General features: G+C 44.1%; 1 protein-coding gene across 1 annotated transcript; it reads left to right on the top strand.

Annotated features, from left to right (window-relative positions):
- The first annotated feature begins 1,542 nt into the window (after window positions 1-1,542).
- LOC106562265 (C-type lectin domain family 18 member A) lies at window positions 1,543-19,550 on the top strand. Its single transcript, XM_014127031.2, has 12 exons — window positions 1,543-1,913; window positions 2,798-2,889; window positions 13,058-13,288; window positions 13,548-13,645; window positions 13,810-13,931; window positions 14,574-14,681; window positions 14,853-14,945; window positions 16,171-16,277; window positions 16,486-16,615; window positions 16,758-16,854; window positions 17,410-17,501; window positions 19,006-19,550. Exons 1-12 carry the CDS (start codon window positions 1,787-1,789, stop codon window positions 19,041-19,043), a joined length of 1,335 nt encoding a protein of 444 aa, XP_013982506.1. The 5' UTR covers window positions 1,543-1,786; the 3' UTR covers window positions 19,044-19,550.
- Window positions 19,551-19,786: the final 236 nt, after the last annotated feature.

Here is a 19,786-nt window from a genome sequence, read left to right on the forward strand (position 1 = left end):
CACACACACACACACACACACACACACACACACACACACACACACACACACACACACACACACACACACACACACACACACACACACAAAATATATGTTATTTGGAAAACCTTAATTTAAAAAAAGCCACGTCAGATATTTGTTATGTCTGTGGCCTTCAGTGAAACATAAATATTTTCATTGTGAATCTGTAGAAGTTGGAAATGTTATTCTCATGGATCAGTGACACTGATGTCTGCTCGGTTTGGGCTCCTTGTCTATCTGTCAAGTACGGTATCTGTTGTTTATAAAGACTTTAGGCTACAGTAATTGACTTGTGCTAACACGGGATGGAGCCTACTGTTGTATAAAGCTTGCCCTACACTACACCTGGGATCACTCAGATAAACCTGCTGACAGTCACCTTTGGCTTTTAATTTATGTTTTCTTGATTGTTTTACATAGGGTATACATTGGCCTTAGGGATGGTCCAGGCTAAAAAAAACGATTGGTCGATCAAAAGTTGTCTGCTCTTTCGACCAGTCGATCGGTGGACATTTTCTAAGGTGTATTTTTCCATATATAGACACACCCTATGTGTTTTATAGTGGCGACCTGTCATTCAGGGCAGATGGAGATCTGTTTAGCTAATATACACATATATATATATATATATATATATATATATATAAGTACCGGTCAAATGTTTTAGAACACCTACTCATTCAAGGGGTTTTCTTTATTTTTACTATTTTCTACATTGTAGAATAATAGTAAAGACATCAAAACTATGCCAGTCATTGGTAGCCCAGTCTCATCAAATGTACATACACACACACACACACACACACACACACACACACACACACACACACACACACACACACACACACACACACACAAACAAACAAACAAACAAACAAACAAACAAACAAACAAACAAACAAACACACACACACACATAGCCATCCCATCTGGTTTGCGCTTAGTGGGACTATCATTTGTTTTTCAACAGGTCAATGACCCAACACACCTCCAGGCTGTGTTAGGGCTATTTGACCAAGAAGGAGAGTGATGGAGTGCTACATCAGATGACCTGGCCTCCACAATCACCTGACCTCAACCCAATTGAGATGTTTTGGGATGAGTTGGACCGCAGAGTGAAGGAAAAGCAGCCAACAAGTGCTCAGCATATGTGGGAACTCCTTCAAGACTGTTGGAAAGCATTCCAGGTGAAGCTGGTTGAGAGAATGTCAAGGTTGTGCAAAGCTGTCATCAAGGTAAAGGGTGGCTACTTTGAAGAATCTCAAATATAAATATATTTTGATTTGTTGAAAACTTTTTTTGCTTACTACATGATTCCAAATGTGTTATTTCATAGTTTTGATGTCTTCACTATTATTATACAATGTAGAAAATAGTCAAAATAAAGAAAAACCCTTGAATTAGTAGGTGTGTCCAAACTTTTGACTGGTACTGTATATATATTTTTTAGCTAAACAGCCCACCGGGTCACCACTGCATGATACTTAATATTGTGTGGTTGAAAGGTCAGTCAAGCTTTTATAAGTTTGGTTGTCCATGTGGGTTTATCGAAGATCGTGTATCATTCATTCAACTAAAGTTTGAGTAGCGGCCAACTTTGTGCGCGTGAGTGGATAAGAACAGTTGCAAAATGTTGACAACTCGTGGGAAGGGGAGAGAGAGTGAGTGGGAGTGAACGAGAGGGAGAGAAGAGCAGGGTAAAAGAGGGAGCCACTTGTCCACAAGGACTTTAGAATACTTGGCACTATTTACCTCAGTAGCCATGGGGTCTCTAACGGGACCCTCGTGTCTGCTTCTGTTTTTCATGGTGACCCTCCAGATCCCGTACCTCACCCACGCGAATAGGATAATCACGGAGAAACCGGGCCGCGCTGATTCATCTGAGAGCGGTAAGAGCGCGCGTCGACAGTTCTGTGTTCGGCTCAGCACCAGTCAGAGGAAAACAGCAGGGTGGCCGATGCACGCGAGACAGTATATGTGAAGAAAAGTGTGGTTGTTTTTATTAACTTCTCTTGCAAAGAACCCTCAAACTATTATAATTAATGCAGGATGTTATTTAATTTACATTGGATATAGGTTAGCATTTTAGCAGACGCTCTCATCCAGAGCGATTTATCGTAATGAGTGATTACATTTTCATACTGGGCCCCCGTGGGAATCGAACCCACAACCCATGCTCTATCAACTGAGCCATGCTGGACTAACCAACTAATTTGAAGCAGATACAACTTGTAAGATGTCATCTGTTTCCTACATTCCATCTTTAACTTTTGTAAATTGCTAAATGTGATTTGCATATAGGCTAAACATTGGACATTCATTAGTAAATTATGCTATGCTACGTTTAATCCCCCAGTCAAAATAACCTATGGGATTTTTCTTCTTTCCCAATAAAATAAAGAATGCTATAGGATTGTGAAAACTGTAAGATTTTTTTTATATTTCTGTCAGAATCCTATTTGGGGAAAATATCCTCAGTAAGGCTACAAGGCCTATATATTGAATAGAGATATTAGTTCTCCAATGATAGGCCAAACAAACTTTAGTTCTCCAATGACAGGCCATACACATTTTTGTTCTCCAAATGATAGGCCATACACATTTGTTTAGCCTATCACATGTACAGGCTGTGGATATACACTGTCCCAATGTTGTGGAGTGCTACTGTATCAACAGACCTTACAGCCAACCCCCTTTGCCCCCCTTACAGACATTTGCATTCCATTGCCATGGCGACCAGTCCTAAATAATTGTGTGCTTTTCTTTATTCCAGGGCTTGGGTTGAAGGAGCATTTTCTGATTGTTACACAGCACAATAGGCTGCGCAGCTGGGTCACCCCCATGGCCGCTAACATGCAAAAAATGGTTAGTTGCCTTGCCTGCCTTTCATTATATTTATTTTATGTGTGTGTGTCAGTTTGTCTGTCTGGTTGTCTGTCTGTCCGTCTGATTGGGGAGGATAGGCTGGTCCTAGCTCTATAAGGGCAACTTCTACCCGAAGCTGTAAGCAAATGTAACTCGGCCGACTGCCGTGCTGCCATACAGGCTGGCCCCTTTGAAACACATCACTGAGTTACATGGCTGCTGCTGCCTGCTGGACACCAAGGTCACCTGAAATAGAGCCCTGCCAGAAATCCTCCCCTGTGCTCTTTCCCATGCTCCCAATTACAGTTTGTCACAGAGTCTGTCTCTTGGTTAACCGAGCCCTCGGTAAAGGCCCTCCATTTGATCCATGATTTATAACACAGCTATATATTATATCCAAAGGTACTGTACAGATCAGTTGAAATCGTATCCTCATAAGTAGTCACAGTTCCTCTCTCTCTCTGAGGGTATCCCCATTTCCCCATCTCTAACAACCAAACAAAGGCAGCGACACCAGAGATTTCTCACAGGGTATCTTCTGTTGAAACATTGATATTCCCAACAGTGAGAGACAGTGAATATCAGTGTTTTAACGAAGACAGTGCATGTTCCAGTCACAGAGGCACTGACACCACAGCTGTTCTGTATGGTGCTGTCTCTGGCAGGGTGTTACTGCTGAAGGCCATAAACACCGTGTGGGGTGGATCTGGGATCTGTCCCTGGGGCTCTGAGATAGATATATCTGTTAGGGACCAGGAAGATTACATACTGTGTCTCTCTGTCTCTACTCAAACTAACAGTTTACATACACTAAGTTGACTGTGCCTTTAAACAGCTTGGAAAATTCCAGAAAATGATGTCATGGCTTTAGAAGCTTCTGATAGGCTAATTGACATCATGTGAGTCAATTGGAGGTGTACCTGTGAATGTATTTCAAGGCCTACCTTCAAACTCAGTGCCTCTTTGCTTGACATCATGGGAAAATCAAAAGAAATCAGCCAAGACCTCAGAAAAAGAATTGTAGACCTCCACAAGTCTGGTTGATCCTTGGGAGCAATTTCCAAACGCATGAAGGTACCACGTTCATCTGTACAAACAATAGTACGCAAGTATAAACACCATGGGACCACGCACCCGTCATACCGCTCAGGAAGGAGACGCGTTCTGTCTCCAAGAGATGAACGTACTTTGGTGCGAAAAGTGCAAATCAATCCCAGAACAACAGCAAAGGACCTTGTGAAGATGTTGGAGGAAACAGGTACAAAAGTATCTATATCCACAGTAAAACGAGTCCTATATTGACATAATCTGAAAGGCCGCTCAGCAAGGAAGAAGCCACTGCTCCAAAACCGCCATAAAAAAAGCCAGACTACGATTTGCAACTGCACATGGAGACAAAGATCGTACTTTTTGGAGAAATGTCCTCTGGTCTGATGAAACAAATATAGAACTGTTTGGCCATCATGGCCATCGTTATGTTTGGAGGGAAAAGGGGGACGCTTGCAAGCCGAAGAACACCATCCCATTGTGACACACGGGGGTGGCAGCATCATGTTGTGGGGGTGCTTTGCTGCAGGAGGGGCTGGTGCACCTCACAAAATAGATGGCATCATGGGGTAGGAAAATGATGTGTATATATTGAAGCAACATCTCAAGACATCAGTCAGGAAATTAAATCTTGGTCGCAAATGTGTCTTCCAAATGGACAATGACCTCAAACATACTTCCAAAGTTGTGGCAAAATGGCATTAGGAAAACAAAGTCAAGGTATTGGAGTGGTCATCACAAAGCCTTGACCTCAATCCTATAGAAAATTTGTGGGCAGAACTGAAAAAGTGTGTGCGAGCAAGGAGGCCTACAAACCTGACTCAGTTACACCAGCTCTGTCAGGAGGAATGGGCCAAAATTCACCCAACTTATTGTGGGAAGCTTTTGGAAGGCTACCCGAAACGTTTGACCCAAGTTAAACAATTTAAAGGAAATGCTACAAAATACTAATTGAGTGTATGTTAACTTCTGACCCAGTGTGAATGTGATGAAAGAAATAAAAGCTGAAATAAATAATTCTCTCTGTTATTATTCTGACATTTCACATTCTTAAAATAAAGTGGTGATCCTAACTGACCTAAGACAGGGAATTTTTACTAGGATTAAATGTCAGGAATAGTGAAAACTGAGTTTAAATGTATTTAAATGTATTTGGCTAAGGTGTATGTAAACTTCTGACTTCAACTGTATTCATACCCCTTGACTTATTCCACATTTTGTTGTGTTACAGCCTGAATTCAAAATGGATTACATACATTTTTTTCCTCTCACCCATCTACACACAATACCCCATAATGTGCAAAGTGAAAACGTGTTTTTCGAAATGTTTGCGAATTTATGGAAAATTAAATACATACATATCTCATTTACATAAGTATTCACACCCCTGATTCAATACTTTGTAGAAGCACCTTTGGCAGCAATTACAGCAGTGAGTATTTCTGGGTAAGTCTCTAAGAGCTCTCCACACCTGGATTGTGCAACATTTGCCCATTATTCTTTTCAAAATTATTCAAGCTCTGTCAAATTGGTTGTTAATTATAGCTCAACAGCCATTTTCAGGCCGTAGATTTTCAAGTAGATTTAAGTTAAAACTGTAACTCGGACACTCAGGAATATTCACGGTTTCCTTCCTCTCGGGCATCTGAGTTAGGAAGGACGCCTGTATCTTTGTAGTGACTGGGTGTATTGATACACCATCCAAAGTGTAATTAATAACTTCACCATGCTCAAAGGGATATTCAATGTCTGCTTTTTTTATTTTTACCCATCTACCAGTAGGTGCCCTTCTTTGCGAGGGTAACATGCTTGTTTTGTCTCACTTTATCTGAGTGTTTAAGTGGAAATCATCAGACTATACCTGAGACTGTTAGTTTGCATTACCTCAGTGATGAAAACTACAACTTCATCAATTAAGTTCAGTTAAGATTAATTTACAGTGCCTTCAGAAAGTATTCACACTCCTTGACTTTTTCCACATTTTGTTGTGTTACAGCCTGAATTTAAAATGGATTACATTGAGATTATTTTGTCACTGGCCTACACACAATACCCCATAATGAAAAAAATATTAAGAATTAAAAATGAAAAGCTGAAATGTCTTGAGTCAATAAGTATTCAAACCCTGTGTTATGGCAAGCCTAAAGAAGTTCCAGAGTAAAAATGTGCTTAACAAGTCACATAATAAGTTGCATGGATTCACTGTGTGCAATAATAGTGTATAACATGATTTTTGAATGACTACCTCATCTCTGTACCCCACACATACCTCTGTTCTCCACACAGACCTTCATACCTTCACATATTATGTGTGAAGTCCCTCAGTCGAGCAGCGAATTTCAAACGCAGATTCAACCACAAAGATCAGAGAGGTTTCCTTACAAGGACTGAGTGAATAGTGTGGGTGGGTACTGTGCAGCCTGAAACAACACGAATGTGTGACAAGCCTCCAATGATAATCCACTGGGCATTTTTCTCTATATCTGATCCCATCTATTACTGTGCCAGTCTTATCTCCCGCTTACATTGCATGGACAGATGAAGACAGAGGACAATCAGTGGATAATGAAACACACAACGGTGGGGTTGAATAGTATGTCCTAGAGGCCTAATGGCCGTTTTTTCCAAAACTGTCACTTATCATAGATTGCGTTCTCAAAGCCCATGTATACAGATAGAGCAGAGTTCCTAGATTGCTGCTAAGAATCGGCAAACTGCACATAGCTGATAACACGTAATGAGAAAAAGAGGATGTGGATATTATCATGCTGCATTCAGGACTGTGGTATTACAGGTAATTTGCTTGCGAAGGCCGATGGAGGAATCCCGGGCGAGCTGAAGAAGCATATTAAGGAGCTTTACTGATAAACGCTTAAAAGGCTCAGGGCTTTAGCTGCGTTTGTGATTCTCTTTGAGGAATTTCCACCCAGGCAGGGCAGCAGGCGTGGGTAAGCGCTGAATGATTGTGTCGGTAAAGAGATTATAGTGTGGCCCTGCAGCAGCCTCCCTCTTCTCCCTCTTCTTCTTCTCTTCAGGAGATAAAAGAGCAGCGCTTCACACAGTTTCACAAATGAGGCTCTTCTCTCTCTGTACTCAGTCCATGCCCTCTGGAGGTTCACCTAGGGCTGGGGAAGCCTGTCTGACAATAGGAGGTACTTTGCTTCAAATACAGACATGGAAATAAGGTATTTTCTTTTGGTGTAAGACAGGAGAGGGAGGCGTTTTGTTTTACGTCTACTCATTGCAGAAACTCGTTTTCTCTTGTAATGAAGTCATTTAAAGTTTTGCCTGCTGGGTATGTGTGAGAGAAAGTGTATAGGCTATGTGTGCGTCTGTAGCTAAGTAATTTACAGTACATTAGGTCAAAGTTCAACCCGCTTAATGTCTCCACTTAGCTGAGGACTCCCACGGCTAAAAGACAGTTTTGAGTGGGCATGAAAACATTGCCTGGGAAACAGTGTTCCTGCTGATTGTCACTTTGCTATTAAAAGCTCTGCTGTCTTGGCTTATTTTATGGACTACACTCCTTGCCAACATCAATTCCTCAGCTATAAGTTGTTGAATTTACGGACCATAACAGAGTAAGACTAAACATATTCCTATTGTCACGATTACCAGGATCAGTAGAGAGGCAGAGTCAGGTGCAGGAGACAGAGGTCCGGAGTAATAGTGGGTTTTAATAGAAAATCCGGGAACAACACAAGAAACCGAAAGGCACATAAACTCAACTCGGGAAAACACGTTCCCAAAACAAAAGACGCACGGGGCGCAGCCCGGTAAATATATATAACAACGAGCGCAGCACTCACTAACAACTGTCCAGAGTTGACATAAAACAATCCCGCACGAAATCCTGAACTGAAAAGACACACTAAATAACCCCCCACTAATGACAGACAAGAAACAGGTGCGGATCAGACAGACAAAACCAAAAGACACAGAAACATAGATCGGTGGCAGCTAGTAGGCCGGCGACGACGAGCGCCGCTCGACCGAGGAGGGGCACCACCTTCTGTGGATACTGTGACACCTATGTCTGGTCTTTGCTTCACTCCTGTAGTTACTTAAGTCCTTGCACTGATGCATTGTGACGTGAAAATGGAACATTCAAGAAGGGGACTTGCCCGGTGACCCTGCTCCCCTCTGGTGGCATCAAAGCGTGCACTGATGATTTTGACCAGAGGACATCAGAGTGAACAATGGGCTCAAAGGGGCTTAGCACACTCTTAATAAGCTATCACTCATCAAACAACAAATGTCCTATGATGAGGAAGTAGTGCTAATGATGAAGTTAGTCCTACAGGAAGCAATATCATCCTTTTCAAGCTCTTTATACTATGGCATGTATACTCCCATACATTTACATTTACATTTACGTCATTTAGCAGACGCTCTTATCCAGAGGGACTTACAAATTGGTGCATTCACCTTATGATATCCAGTGGAACAACCACTGTACAATAGTACATCTATATTTTTTTTGGGGGGGGTTAGAAGGAATACTTTATCCTATCCCAGGTATTCCTTAAAGAGGTGGGGTTTCAGGTGTCTCCAGAAGGTGATGATTGACTCCGCTGTCCTGGCGTCGTGAGGGAGCTTGTTCCACCATTGGGGTGCCAGAGCAGCGAACAGTTTTGACTGGGCTGAGCGGGAACTGTGCTTCCGCCGAGGTAGGGAGGCGAGCAGGCCAGAGGTGGATGAACGCAGTGCCCTTCTTTGGGTGTAGGGCCTGATCAGAGCCTGAAGGTACGGAGGTGCCGTTCCCCTCACGGCTCCGTAGGCAATCACCATGGTCTGTAGCGGATGCGAGCTTCAACTGGAAGCCAGTGGAGTGTGCGGAGGAGCGGGGTGACGTGAGAGAACTTGGGAAGGTTGAACACCAGACGGGCTGCGGTGTTCTGTATGAGTTGTAGGGGTTTAATGGCACAGGCAGGGAGCCCCGCCAACAGCGAGTTGCAGTAATCCAGACGAGAGATGACAAGTGCCTGGATTAGGACCTGCGCCGCTTCCTGTGTAAGGCAGGGTCGTACTCTGCGAATGTTGTAGAGCATGAACCTACAGGATCGGGTCACCGCCTTGATGTTAGCGGAGAATGACAGGGTGTTGTCCAGGGTCACGCCAAGGCTCTTAGCACTCTGGGAGGAGGACACTGGGCCTGTTGTATGCTCTCCAATGTTTTCATGTGTCAGTCATAAGACCTTCATCTGAGTTTTAGTAGGTATTTTCCTTAATAAATTGAAACACATGTCTCCAGTTAGTGTTTCTGAGTATTGAGGATCTCTTACTTCACTGCAAGGTTCAATAATTGACAAACGGGTCAGTGTTCCCATTTAGAAGGCCCTTAAATATTAACACACATGTGCCAGAGGAAGATTAACTTAAAAGGTGACAAGATGAAAACTCCCCTCTTTTCACCCCGTCAGTGGACCCAGTCAAAACCACTGTGGAGGAAATGACACTGATTTGTTTGGCTGTCTCATTCTGGCTCCCCTCTAAGGGGGGTGTTTTTATATAACACACATTCAGGTGAAAACACCAGCTGTGAGCTCTGCTGAGTACACACAGGCAGGCTGTGAGCTGTGGCTATCAGTAGGACAGGAGTGGCCTGGAGAGTGTTTGTGTTGGGGCCCTCTCAAGGTGATGGAAGGCTGGCAGAATCTCTGAGGAGCAACGTTGAGAAGGTGTGGAAAGATGCGACTGGTGGGGGCTGTAGTAATGATGAAGGAGAAGAGACGGGGGTCAGTGAAATGGAGAGATGGTTGGATGTTGACGGCCTGGCTAACTTTTAGATCTCTCTGAAGAGCGAGTGGGAGTCGGATAGCTTTGCATGACATCCCACTGATGTGTGCCAGGATACCCTCTCTACCTCCCCCTTTCCTCCCCCTCTGTCCCCTCTCCCCATCTCTGAAACAGGACCCCTTCTTTGGGGGCCAAACATGAAACGGCATATGTGGAAACACGCCCCTTTCACGCTCTGGTCCTGAGTGCTGACAGCCGTCTCCACGATAACTGGCTGCGGTTGCCGGGGCAGCTAACGCTGAGCGGAGACATTCTGCTACCACTCGACGCGCACAAGACGAGACAGGGGTCAAACGGCTTAGCCAATGAGTGATAGCCACTGTCTGTCTCCCTGTCCTAACTGAGGCAGAGGCTGCCTCATCAGTTCCTCATCAGCAAAACAGAAGAATCCACACTGTTTATATGCTGCTTATACAGTACATTCAGAAAATATTCAGACTTTTCCCACATTTTGTTACGTTACAGCCTTATTCTAAAATTTATTAAATAAATAAAAAATCCTCATCAATCTACACACAATACCCAATATTGACAAAGCAAAAACAGGTTTTCATAAAATGTTTGCAAATGTATTACAAATAAAAAAACAGAAATACCTTATTTACATAAGTATTCAGACTCTTTGCTATGAGACTTGAAATTGAGCTCAGGTGCATCCTGTTTCCATTGATTATCCTTGAGATGTTTCTACAATATGATTGGAGTCCACCTGTGGTAAATTCAATTGATTGGACATGATTTGGAAAGGCACACACCTGTCTATATAAGGTCCCACAGTTTACAGTGCATGTCAGAGCAAAAAACCAAGCCATGTGTCATGTCCTGACCAGTAAAGGGGTCATTTGTAATTGTAGTATGGTCAGGGCGTGGCAGGGGGTGTTTGTTTTGTGTGTTTTGGGGTTTTTGGTTCTAGGGGATTTTGGTTCTAGTTTTCCATTTCTATGTTTCTTTTTCTATGTCTGGCCAGGTATGGCTTCCAATCAGTGGCAGGTGTCTTTAGTTTTCTCTGATTGGAAGCCATACTTAGGCAGCCTGTTTTTCCTGTGTTTTTGTGGGTGGTTGTATTCTATATAGCCTGTGTGCCTTATGGAACAGTTTTTGTCGTCTGTTTATTTTGTTTTGAGTGTTCTTCTAAATAAAGAAGAAAGATGAGCACTATACCCACTGCATTTTGGTCACCGTTCATCGACGCTTTTGACACCATGAGGTCGAAGGAATTGTCTGTAGAGCTCCGAGACAGGATTGTGTCGAGGCACAGATCTGGGGAAGGGTACCAAAACAATTTCTGCAGCACTGAAGGTCCCCAAGAACACAATGATATATCCTCACGCCAATTGTTTATACATTTGCAAACATTTCTAAACACCTCTTTTTGCTTTGTCATTATGGGGTATGGTGTGTAGATTGATGAGGGAAAAAAACCAATATAATCTGTTTTAGAATAAGGCTGTAAAGTAACAAAATCTGTAAAATGTCAAGGGGACTGAGTACTTTCCGAATGCACTGTATGCTTATAAATGTGTCTACTGGGACACTGTTTAGACACTCAGTTCTTCATCTGCCTCAGTGCCTTGTGTCTCTTTAGTGGGTGGATATCCCAACTCAGTACTTGATACTGACAGGCCCATCATGTCTCTGACTGTACTGTGTCTTTAAGCATAACCCTGTGAGTCTCTATGTGGTAGCAGGCTCTGTGCCAGGAGAGGAGAGAATGTTAATAGGTGTGACGTTGGGGTTTCATTTGATCCCTCCACTTTAGAGACACGCACCTCTCACCAGACCAGGGCATGACTAAAGGACACTAACCCGTCCAGACTGTCCCGCCTCTGGCCCCCTACTCCCCACCCCCCATTTACCCCTACACTCCATGACCCCTTCTCCAACTCCCCTTACTTCTCTCTCCCCCTACATCCCAGTCCACCAGTGTCTATGTCTCTCTCTCATAGTGAGAGGAGAGACATAGAGGAGCTCAGTGGGTGTAACCTTTGACAATTTCGATACCTTTTGGAAACAAAACATGTTTTATAAGGAGGATGGGACCCACCCAAATCATTTGGGTTCCTGGATCCTTTCACAGCATTACAAGGCTGCGTTGAGACAATGACTTATCAATGACCCAAAGCCCAGCTCAGTTAAACCCTACCATTGTGACACTGAGTTGTCATAATGCTTCAGCAAATGTATATTATACCAGGGGCATTGGAAGACACAATGTAAGTAACCTAATTGATGTCCCTCTAACTGCCTCTGCTGATCCTACAGCTATTGTATGCAGTAATCATGTGCCTATGAAGCAGAGTTATACTGTTAGCACTGAGGCGATGTGCCCTAGTAGGAAGTCCACTGTGTGCAGCTCACCCTGCACTAACATAAATAACAAGAGCATATCTACTTTTGCTAAGCTTTCCAGTAAAGCAATGAAAACAAGTAAGGATCCCAGAAAAGTGCTCAAAATAGCCCATGTTAACATATGTAGCTTAAGAAACAAGGTTCTTGATAATACCTTTAATATAGTGGCAGCAATACAAGGTTATAACATTTGGTGGAGGTGTTCTGTTAATATTCAGAACCACATTCCTGTAAAGCTTAGAGGATCTCATGTTAAATACAGGTTTCTTCACAGTCCCCAAGTCCAGAACGGACTATGGGAGGCGCACAGTATTACATAGAGCCATGACTACATGGAACACTATTCCATATCAAGTAACTGATGCAAGCAGTAAAACAGGACTGTCCTGTTTAAGATCAGGTACCATCACATGGCCAGTGCTGGCCTTTAGCGATGGATAGCACACTTGCTGTTGTTGATCTATTTAAGGCCTATGAGGATGAGATAGTATACTCAGTGAGCTAATGGTCAGCTGGCAGAGCAGCAGAGTCACTGTGCCATGGTCTGTGCTCATACAACCTACTTTATTTCTTTATTTCCCTCCCATACTCCCACACAGTCTGTCTTTTTATCAATCTCCCCATCAGTCCCTGCCCAAATACCGTATCCATTTTAGGCTATAGATTTCCAGAGCTCTGCGACTAAGTCTTCAGAAGAAACCTTGTCAGTGAACATTAACAATGGGAGGCCAAATGGAGGGCCTGGCATGGGAGTGTCCCAAATGCAAAATGTGATCCTGAAAAAGGGCCCTTCAGGTCACAAAGAGAGGAAGTCGGTCTGTCACCCTCAGTCATTGGAAGGGTGTTCCCCATTGTATTAGTTTAGACGTGTGTGTGTGTGTGTGTGTGTGTGTGTGTGTGTGTGTGTGTGTGTGTGTGTGTGTGTGTGTGTGTGTGTGTGTGTGTGTCTTCTCCCCCTTCCCCATATCTGTAGAACTGGAGTGAGAAGCTGGTTCTACTTGCCCAGGAGAGGGCGGAGTCTTGCCACACAGACCCCTCTCCTCAGGACCAACAGCTCCGCCACATTGGCTGGAACACCCATCACTCAGCCCATGCCACAATTTCATTTGCTAATGTCATTGACTCATGGTTCGAGGAAGGGCGGGACTACATGTACCTGAGTGGGCAATGCAGAGAGAATGCTACCTGCCAACACTACACACAGGTAATGGTTAACATTACTGGATCTGTCAACTGTGCAGCAACCCTAAGTAACTTTGTGTCAAAACAAGAAGTCTCAATTCAACTCTCATTTCAATTTGGCTAATTGGCGTGATTGAGTTAGTGTTGCCCACTTGCCAATACATTGTGTTGCCAATATACTCCCTTTCCCACTCTGTTTCTCTCTAACTCTGTCTGTGTGTCTGTCCTGTCTGTCGATCTCTCTCTGTCGATCTCACTGTCGCTTTCTCTCTCTGCTGTAGTTGGTGTGGGCCACCTCCAGTAATGTGGGCTGTGCCAGACAGTTGTGTCTGAGGGGTGATGCTCTCTGGGAGCTGTTTGTCTGTGCATACTCCCCTGGGTAAGAACACAACTAATTTACCTGATGCCAGACTTCTCCTGTTTTAGTACTCAGCCTTAGCATGTGTGTGTGTGTGTGTGCGTGCGTCCATGCGTGCATGCGTGTGTGCGTGCGTGCGTGCGTTTGCGTACACGTATACGTGTGTGATATATGTCTCTCTGCAGGGGTAACTGGGAGGTGAATGGGAGGTTGGTGGTGCCCTATGTGGCTGGTTTCTCCTGTTCTCTCTGCACCTCTTCCATGTCAGGCTGCTTCAGACTGTGGGACCATGTGGGAGGACTGTGTGGTGAGACCCCTATAGAGAACACTCTCATTCATTTAAAGGTAGACTCAGTGAAATGATATTGCCATGAGCAGCACCGCAGATTTTGCGATGAGTGAGATGCAAGACTTTTCTCTCACAGTCACACAATATCTGCGCATGTGCATGGGTTTGCTTCACACTGTTACAGCGTGGGAGCCACGGGACCAAAACAGCGTGAAGTTTAGCCTCGCACTTCAACGCTCTTAGTTGTTGTGGAAATTGACCCACTATGCTGTTTACTTTTTGCATATAGCTGAGTCTACCTTTAAATTAGTGAAATATGTTAGAATTCTAATCAATATAGCTGTTCCTTACTCAAAGTAGTATCTATTTCAACCAACTCTGTTCTCTACAGATTGTTGTCTTAGAATCTCTTAAGTGCACTAAAAGTGACGTATCACCTCTATTGAGGATGACAGTTCATCATCTATTTTGAGCCACTGAAGTATTGTCATGTGAAGGGGTTTTCACTTAATCCGGTTTAACAGTATAGCCAACACTTAACCACTTACCATGCAATGATGGCCTTGTCAGAGAACAAGCCCCAACTGGAGGCTAAATGTATTCATGGAAAAATGAAGACTTTTAAGCATAGGTATTTAGAAAATTGTATCTGTGTTCCAGAGACCCCCAGGAACCCATGTCGTATGAGCTGTGGGCAGCATGGTCGTCTGAACATCTCCTCCTGCCAGTGTCATTGTGGACCTAGGTTCACCGGACGATTCTGTCAGGGTACCAGTCTATGTGCCTGTGTTTACCAGTCTGACAGTCTACTACAGTCATTATTCTCTCTGTGTGTCTGACTAAGCATGCTCTGCAGTGTGTGTTCAGGTATCTCTGTAGGCGCATCATGGTCGATATACTGTATGTGAATGTGTGTGTGACTGTGTGTGTGTGTTTCAGTGCGCTGCAGTGTGAAGTGTGTGCACGGCCACTACAAGGAAGAGGAGTGCTCCTGCAAGTGTGATGTTGGTTATGGGGGTGCTGAGTGTGCAGGTGAGTGTGATGTTGGTTATGGGGGTGCTGTGTGTGCAGGTGAGTGTGATGTTGGTTATGGGGGTGCTGAGTGTGATGTTGGTTATGGGGGTGCTGAGTGTGATGTTGGTTATGGGGGTGCTGAGTGTGCAGGTGAGTGTGATGTTGGTTATGGGGGTGCTGAGTGTGCAGGTGAGTGTGATGTTGGTTATGGGGGTGCTGAGTGTGCAGGTGAGTGTGTATGTGTGTGGGAATCAGGGTTGGGGTCAATTCCATTTCAATTCCAGTCAATTCAGGAAGTACATTGAAATTCCAATTCCAATTCTTTACTGTTTTAATTTAAATGGAATTGACCCTAACCCTGGTGGGAATACGTTTAGTTAGCCAATGTGCTACTTTCACACCATTACTTTGAACCAGAATGAACCAGACTCCTATCATCATTGTATCTAAGCCAATGCACCTTCTTTTCTATTAATCTTCAGCCTGATTAGATTCAAGTTCTATCTGCTAGTTTGAGCCAGTATGGATTCCAATGTTTACTGTGTTATCAAGCCATATGCATCTCAGGGGTTTTTCTTGTTTGGGCAAAAGACCGTCCTCCGTCCTCTCTTCTCCGTCCTCTCTCCTCCATCCTCTCTCCTCCTAGACCTGGAAACCGGTAAGTGGTCATGTCGTCGAGCAGTGTGTCAATTTGTCAGTAGGAAGAATGTCCTCCCCTCCTCGATAGCCACCTTTCATCGAGGATACTCATGTATCCTACCATGGAAGAGTTTTGAAATCGGTCACACCCCCATTTGAATCAGCTTTTGTTTTGTCAGAGACTAAGAACATGCACACATTTAAAAACAATATGCTACTTATAGTTGTATCTATAAAATGTCTTGCACAACTAACTTCATTAATTTTGATCATTTTACACATTTATTTTGGGATCCACCTCTGTAAACGTAATTTGCCTATTGACGCGCGATTGCAGAAGGACCATCTCATTTCAAGCAAGCACATTTTCATCCACGTTCACTCTGCTCGCCGACTCTCCTCGATTAACTTTGAACGTTTTCAAAAGGAGGCGAGTGAGGACGGAGGAGAGAGGACGGAGGAGTTGAGCAAATGGAAATGATAAAATGTCATAGTGTTTATTGTGACCAGAAGGGACTGCGGGCTGTACACTAAGTTTGAGCCAAGATGGATGGTCAATGCCTAGTGTCTCCAGGCCTAATGTGTGTTGCTTATGTTTCTGTAGAGAAGCAGCAGTTTCCCTTCCACAGCTGTGACGTGAGGATAGATGGAGAGTGCTTCATGGTGTCTCCAGAGGTCAACACCTACTATGGAGCCAAGACCCGCTGTCAGGTTAGAGAGTGTGTGTGTGTGTTAGTGTGTGTTAGTGTGTGTTAGTGTGTGTGTGTGTGTGTGTGTGTGTGTGTGTGTGTGTGTGTGTGTGTGTGTGTGTGTGTGTGTGTGTGTGTGTGTGTGTGTGTGTGTGTGTGTGTGTGTGTGTGTGTGTGTGTGTGTGTGTATATATGTGTAACCCATGTTGTGGTGTGTGTTTGGACCCCAGGAGCGAGGGGGGATTCTGGCCCAGATCCACAACCAGAAGGTTCAGGACATCCTGGCATTTTACCTCAGCCAGCTGGAGACCAGCAACGAGGTCACAGACCCCGACTTTGAGACACACAACTTCTGGATCGGTACGTCACTTTCACTGTCCTTCTCTACGTACAGCCAAATAGCTTAGACAGACTGACTTTGGGAGTTTGTGTGAGCAGCACTGAGATGTGTCAAGGTGAGATAAGGATAAGCGTCCTGTAAGGTTGTGTGTATTGTGTCCAGGGCTGACATATAAACCTCTGAAGGACTCTTTCCGCTGGAACTCAGGAGAAAACCCCACATACAGCAGCTTCGCCTTTGGACAGCCTGACAACCAGGGGTGAGAGAGTCATAACTTTTGACAACTTGATGATAATAGTAACAACAATTATAACTTTGTATTATCATGTCATCTTGTTGAATGGATAATCATAAAATAATATTATTGTAGTCAGAATCTACAGTAAGCAGGTGGAATGAGGCACTGCACATGCGACTCCACTGTATTTTTGACTGTAATGAACATGTTGATACCATCATGGTTATTCTATACTGTGTGGAACACAGGTTTAGTCTCACGTAGCCTAACATCATCACCTCACCCTCTGTCAGGAGGAGAGAAGCCTGGGCCCATACCCACAAAGCATCTCAGAGTAGGAGTGCTGATCTAGGATCAGTTTTTTCATTTAGATCAAAATGAATATGATTATATGGACAGATCCTAGATCAGCACACCATATCTGAGACGCTTTGTGGATACGGGCCCTGGACATTGAGGCTACTGTGTTTGAAAGCAGAACTGTCATTTTCTGTCTGACCACCAGATGTCTCTGTGTCCCCTCTCCATTTCACTCTTCCTCCCTCTCTCCTCTCTCTCATGTCTCTCTCCCTGCAGCTTTGGGAACTGTGTGGAGCTGCAGGCATCCAGCGCCTTCAACTGGAACGACCAGCGCTGTAAAACACGCAACCGATACATCTGCCAGTACGGTGAGAGAATACAACTCTATGAGAGACAGAAAGAGACAGAGGTGAAAAGAGAGAGAGGGAGAGAGAGGTGGAGAGAAACACAGAGTGATGCTGAGATATTCTAATCAAGGAAATCTGTCCTCACACTGCATCCAGACTCATTACCATTAGATGTAGCATTCACTGATATATCTTAAAACTCTCTAAACCTGCAGGTGGTTTAAAACATCTGTTGGACATTGACATCACCGTGACAACAGATTAAGAGAGACTGACAGTAGCTCGTAAAAAATCCTGACAGACAGAGCGGAGTTCAAACACTATCAGTAGAAGTTACCAGTACACACAGATCTAGGATCAGCTTACTATCCCCAAATTCTGACCTTAGATCAGCATGCAAGGGAAAGACATCAGGACCCTAAATCTTTACCTGGTCTCTCTGGCTGAGGGATGCTGGAGTCAAAGTGAGTGTTCAGTATAAAACCCAAGCAGAGAACACATAAACACATCACAGCCCTAACTCCTGATCTGGGTGCAGTGTTTACCGTCTGTGTTTATGAGGGAGAGGCTGTGCGACACGGCCCACACATTTTAATGATACACTCATCTGGAATCAATGGCACTCAGGGCTCCTCATAAAGAGCCTTTTAGAGATCGATATACGTCAGGCCTACAATGGAACCAAACACACACACATTTCTCCCCTCTATAATTCACCAGTGTGATGGAGTCAGAATTGGAGGGTGGTATTGTTTGTTTGGTTTTGGTTAATTGTGTGTGTTCTAGGCAGGTGGCGAGCTCTGCAATCTCATATTGATCATCCAGGGCCATCCTAATCCAGTCAGTGTTGCTGGACATTTTTAACAGCTCACCGTTTAAAAGCTCTTAATCTTGATGGAAAACCATCGGCTTCTTAGAGCGAGAGGCCTTTGTGTAGAGAAGGGTCAGTAAAGAGGATTGGAGAGGAGTGTGTGGGTAGGTGGGTATGTGTGTGTGTGTGTGGAATGGACCTGACCAGAGCTCAAAGTGGAGTGATAAGGCTGGTGAAAACAGAACACATGAGAACACAGCTGGACTAGAGGGGAGCATGTTTTACTCAACTCCCTCCTCTACACAAGCACTTTAACTAAAACAAAAGATTCATTGGAGCAACAAAGAGTGAAATGAATGGATTTGACTGTGATTAATAGCTCCCCTACACACACACACACACACACACACACACACACACACACACACACACACACACACACACACACACACACACACACTCCCTCTATCTCGTACCCCCCTGAAGGTATAATTGTGAAGCTGCATTGATGTGTTCTGTTAATTGGCAATAAAATGATAAGCTGAAAGCACAGGGAGCCTGAGGGGTCCACACAATTACCCAGATACAGAGTGTGTGTGTGTGTGTGTGTGTGTGTGTGTGTGTGTGTGTGTGTGTGTGTGTGTGTGTGTGTGTGTGTGTGTGTGTGTGTGTGTGTGTGTGTGTGTGTGTGTGTGTGTGTGTGTACATCCACAGCTCCAGAGCACGTTGCCCTGTGGGAGGTTGGCCGGTGATGAACCCGGCACTCAAGGGTGGAGAGCACAGCATTGGAGGGGCTGGGGAGGCGGGTCGTTTGGGCCGTTCGTTAGACCCGGTCTGGGTGTGTGTCAAGCAGAAGCTGGTCTTATTGGTCTTATTTCATCCAGTGTTTTTCACGCCAACACATATTGCACATATCCCCTGTTGCTGGTCAGGACTGGGCCTGTCTAACCAGTGCAGGAAAAAAGCACACAATGGGAGAACTTCCAAAGCAACATAGAGTTTGAGCTCAACTGTAGATGGTCCATGGCAGCACAAATCTGTGTTTTGTACTATACTGTTTTTTGTATTGCATATTCTTTTCTCAGACTTAGCTAAATTATGATTCATTTGTGATGTTTGCCATAACTGCCTCCCTGCATTGTCAGTTTGATTGTACAATTCTCCCTGAATGTACAGTACCATGACAACCACTATTCTTGTTTTCTCAATCATCCAGTAAGTTAATTAAAACAGTTTGCTACAATGTGTTGTGGGGTATTTTTCCAGACTGGGTAATTCTATTGGTCTCTGTGTTTGTGTGTGTGTGTGTGGTGTTTAGTGGAACTTGTGTTCTAGTATGTGAGTGTTTGTTTGGAATAGTTGTGAACGTTGCACTGTGTCTTTTTACACTAGTTTGGGAAGAGGCCAGTTTTACTCCTGTGTGTTGGGAGCATCTCTGAGGTGACATCACAGACAGTGTCCAGGAATCCCTATGGACCAGGGATGAGTGTGTTCA

Source organism: Salmo salar, chromosome ssa11, assembly GCF_905237065.1.
Source record: "Salmo salar chromosome ssa11, Ssal_v3.1, whole genome shotgun sequence".
NCBI classification, from domain to species: Eukaryota; Metazoa; Chordata; class Actinopteri; order Salmoniformes; family Salmonidae; genus Salmo; species Salmo salar.